Source organism: Eurytemora carolleeae, unplaced genomic scaffold (assembly GCF_000591075.1).
Source record: "Eurytemora carolleeae unplaced genomic scaffold, Eaff_2.0 scaffold216, whole genome shotgun sequence".
NCBI lineage: Eukaryota > Metazoa > Arthropoda > Copepoda > Calanoida > Temoridae > Eurytemora > Eurytemora carolleeae.
In genome coordinates, this window is record NW_019396333.1 from 181,572 (window position 1) to 185,762 (window position 4,191).

Genomic DNA, 4,191 nt, shown 5'->3' on the forward strand with positions numbered 1-4,191 from the left:
CCCATCCCATTTATACCCTCCTTATTCTAAACTCACAAGATGATAATTAATAGCATAGGTTGGATGTATATATGAAACAAAAACCAGAGTTCTAGGGGCGTTTTCGAGTCAAAATAAATATCCATTTAAGAAAAATCTTGATGTTCCTCCTTCATTCTTGACTGTATTAATTAGCCAGACCTGATTTTTTGTTGATTTAAAAGGAAAAAGTTGATGAAATTATTAATCCGAGCGTGAAAACTTAAATTAAAAGGTATCAAATAATTTCTGACGGAATCAGTTTTCAATTAAAAAAGGTGTAATCCTGTTTTTTTGTAAAAGATGTGAAGGGGATTTTGTTCGTAACCCTAGATGAGCCGTAATATCCTTTCTCCCTGTTCATTATACTTATGAAAAGTCGGCGCCATTTCAGTAATGTGAGAGAAAAATCCGCGAAACCAAAAATTTTTCGAATCGTGGATTTTTAAGAAATTTATGTTTTTAAACATAATTTCTCGTCGACGGTTTTGAAGTGAGTAATATCTCATCAACTTTTCATTATGTCACGCCTTGCAATTCAAATTAAATCTTTTTCTTCTTTTCTTTTTGTTTATTCTTCATTCTACAGCTGGGTTACTCATCTAAACAGTGTTAAACCTCATAGTTCTTTTCGTTAAATACGGAAGCAGACTATCTTAAACCTTCTTTTGCATATTCTGTTCAATACCAATCATGACTGTATGGTATTTAAGACGGGACTATTTTAGTCCTGTCATACATAGAACATGCCTTCAATTCATGCCAATCCGTACACAATTTATGCATACCATGTTGCAGTTTGTTTAGATATACTTAAATTTTCGCAATTCTTAGAAATTAACTTTTTTAAAAAGGAGAAATCTTTTTAAGAACATTGTTTATAAAAACGTTTGAAAAAATTCCAACATTGATGAAAAAAATCTAAAAATTTTAATTCTGCCGAGAAAGTAGCCTTTGTCTCTTTTTCATCCCGTAAATTGGAGATTTTAATGACGCCAATTTGGGCAGTTTTTGCGGGTTGGTGTAGGGGCGCTAAATCCGTATAATATATGATAGAAAAAGGAGTGTTAAACTGTTCAACGTTCATCACTGTCAATTATATGACTTCATTTTAATGTCCGTTTAGGGTCAGGGGGGGGGCTCTGTAGAGATTCAAAAGGGGGAAGGGTATTTGATATGGAAATAATAAATAATATTTTAGACGTGAGTTCATCTCCAAATAGTTTGGTGATACTTAATTCAGAAAAATACCCTCAGGTAGCTTTAATTCATTCATTCATTCATTATTCATTCATCCTTTCATCATTCATCCTTCCTTTCATCATTCACACTTTTATTCATCTTTCCTCCTAACTATCAAAAGTGAAAACCTTACATTTAAAAATTATTTAAAGTCTTAAATTTTGAATCTTGAATTCAGTAAGTGTTGAATTCAATTTCTCTTTTTCTTCACTTTGGCTTAATCATGCAATCTTCTTCATCTTAAAGGACTGTAAGTGATCTTTTTCCATTCACCTTAGACTGATTACGAAGATATCCATATTTTTCTAGCTGAAAATTGAGTTCGAACTAGCAATAAGTCATCCTTTAAAAAGGGTACCATTGTGAATTTAGGGTCACTTGAAATTGGGTCCTCAGCTGATCCCTTTCAGTATATTTATCAACGTGTTCATAACATCCTACATAACTTCTAACTCCTTGCCTAGGATGTGGATATGGAAGAAGGCGAGGGGAACACATCTCCACCATCCTTCGAACCCCTTCGAACCTCCTCCTCCCCTCCTGTCGACGATACCCTCGAACCAGACTCTGAAGATGAACTTTTTATAAACGAAGGCCCGTCTTTAGACGATGATGATAGTCTTGGGAACGGAGAAGAAGGGTTTTCAAACAATTTCGACGAAAACTCAACGTTTTTGGACGACGAATCAACAACCTATGGCAGTCCAGGACTTAGGGAGGCTTTTGGTGAGGGATTCGGCGGCGCTACTGAACAGGAGAACTCATTAGATCTAGAACCATCAAGGACTGGTTCCGCCGACAATTCAAGAAAGAATAAGAGAAAAAACTTTCGACCCAGAAACATTATTTACTCTAACAACGAGAGCGACGATGGTGACGGTAAGGTGCGAGAGCGCGACAACTCCCCGATGGATCTGAGTGTGGCCAGTAGTCGACCAAACCTAGATTCAGATTCAGAATCGGAGACAGGTTCGGCCGGAAATAAACCCAAGACCGGTGGACTATCCGTGGTCCGTCCTGAGATTCTATTCGGCCGGAAGTCCCCAACCTCAGCACAGGGACCCGTGGACCCGAGTCCCTTATACTTGCTGTCCCACCTCTCCAGCATGTCCGGGGCCCTCAACCCGTTCATGAAGGAGGCCTCCTCCGCCAATACGATGAAAGACGCGTTCCGTGAGGTTCTAAAACTGTACGGAATGTCTTCTGAACTCGTGGATTCCATCACACAACAGTCAGAACAGAAACAAGGTAAGCAGACATCTTGGTTTATATTTCTCTAACAAAAAAGTTTTCTTTGTTCTTTCTTTTGTTTGAAATTTGTGACATTTATAACTCTGTTCTGAACATTTAAAAAGATGGTCATTGTATAAAAATTATGTTCTTTTATTCTAATATTATACATATTTAATTTTTCTACTTAACTATCTATTTTACCTAATAACCTACCGAAATTGCTAACATTAACCCAACCTGCCTACTTACTTACCTATGTCTTTATCTATCTTTCTAATTATCTATCTATCTCACTCATCTATCTATCTCTCTTATCTATCTATCTCTCTCATCTATCTATCTCTCTCATCTATCTATCTCTCTCATCTATCTATCTCTCTTATCTATCTATCTCTCTCATCTATCTATCTCTCTCATCTATCTATCTCTCATCTATCTATCTCTCTCATCTATCTATCTCTCTCATCTATCTATTTTTCTCTAACTATTTTTATCAATCTATCAATCTATTATGGATCTATATAGTTTTCTATCTATTTATCTATCTATCTCTATCATCTATCTATTTTTCTCCAACTATTTTTATCAATCTATCAATCTATTATGGATCTATATAGTTTTCATATCTATTTATCTATCTATCTCTCTCATCTATCTTTTTTTCCTATCTATTTTTATCAATCTATCAATCTATAATGGATCTATATAGTTTTCTATCTATTTATCTATCTAGCTAGCTAGCTAGCTATCTATCAATCTATCCTTCAATCTATCTATCTATCCAAGTGCTTGAGAATGCATGATGGTGCCTAGGTTGAATAAAGTATTACAAGTTTTAGGAAATATGGCAGAGTTTGGGAACTCAGGTTGCATGCAGGGTCAGGGGGTCATAGGCCAGTAGCTGGGCCCAGGGTGGTCCATCAGGGGCAATAGATTCTAGCAGTTTTTCTAATAGTTCGCGCTAAAATGTATTCTCACTTTTGAAAAATTTACAAAATTCCTGCATTTGTTTTGTTTTCGCATGCGAATTGTACATTTTTGTTGTTTTTTACAATTTATGTTATTTTCATTATTTTAAGGAGCATAGCCTTAGGATATATTTAGTATTCAAACAGCTAAACGGGAAAATAGAAATTGCAAATTTACAAAGTTTTCTCAAAATTAACTACATAGGTCTAAGATACATAAATAAATATATATATCTAAACAAAAACACGTATATATTTCAACACATAAATAAATATATATTTCATGACATATATAAACATATTTTAACACATAAAATACCCTTCTTTGTTAAGAATGCTGCTGCTTATGATAACACTGCATTTTTTAAGATTTTTGCTTTTTTTCAACAAAAAATAATATCGTTGGGTTTTTTTTCTTCAGAGAAACGTGTAGAGCCATCATTACCCCCTCTTCCCCTGCCAATGCACCCCGGAATGCTGTCTGCAGCTCTACAAGGGGGCCTTTCCCCTCACCACCCTCCAACCCCTCCCAGAACCCCCCAGGGGCTTAAGGATCCCTCATCCCCCCTTAATCCGTTCCTCTCCATGTCTCCTTATATGAAGAATCATATGGGGTCCCCTCTTCCCAAGCAAATTCAAGGTAAATAGAAAGAATAGAGTAGAATAGAAAAGAATAAAATAGAATAGAATAGAATAGAATAGAATAGAATAGAATAGAATAGAATAGAAT

At 35.5% G+C, this 4,191-nt stretch overlaps 1 protein-coding gene across 1 annotated transcript in view; it reads left to right on the forward strand.

Moving 5' to 3' along the window:
• The window catches only part of LOC111701127 (zinc finger protein castor homolog 1-like), a gene marked incomplete in the record, with an annotated part of 27,281 nt that overhangs the window by 2,452 nt on the left and 20,638 nt on the right, over window positions 1-4,191 (forward strand). The window contains 3 exon segments of the mRNA XM_023472290.1: window positions 1,220-1,275; window positions 1,725-2,508; window positions 3,883-4,101. Coding sequence (XP_023328058.1) covers window positions 1,220-1,275; window positions 1,725-2,508; window positions 3,883-4,101 — 1,059 coding nt within the window.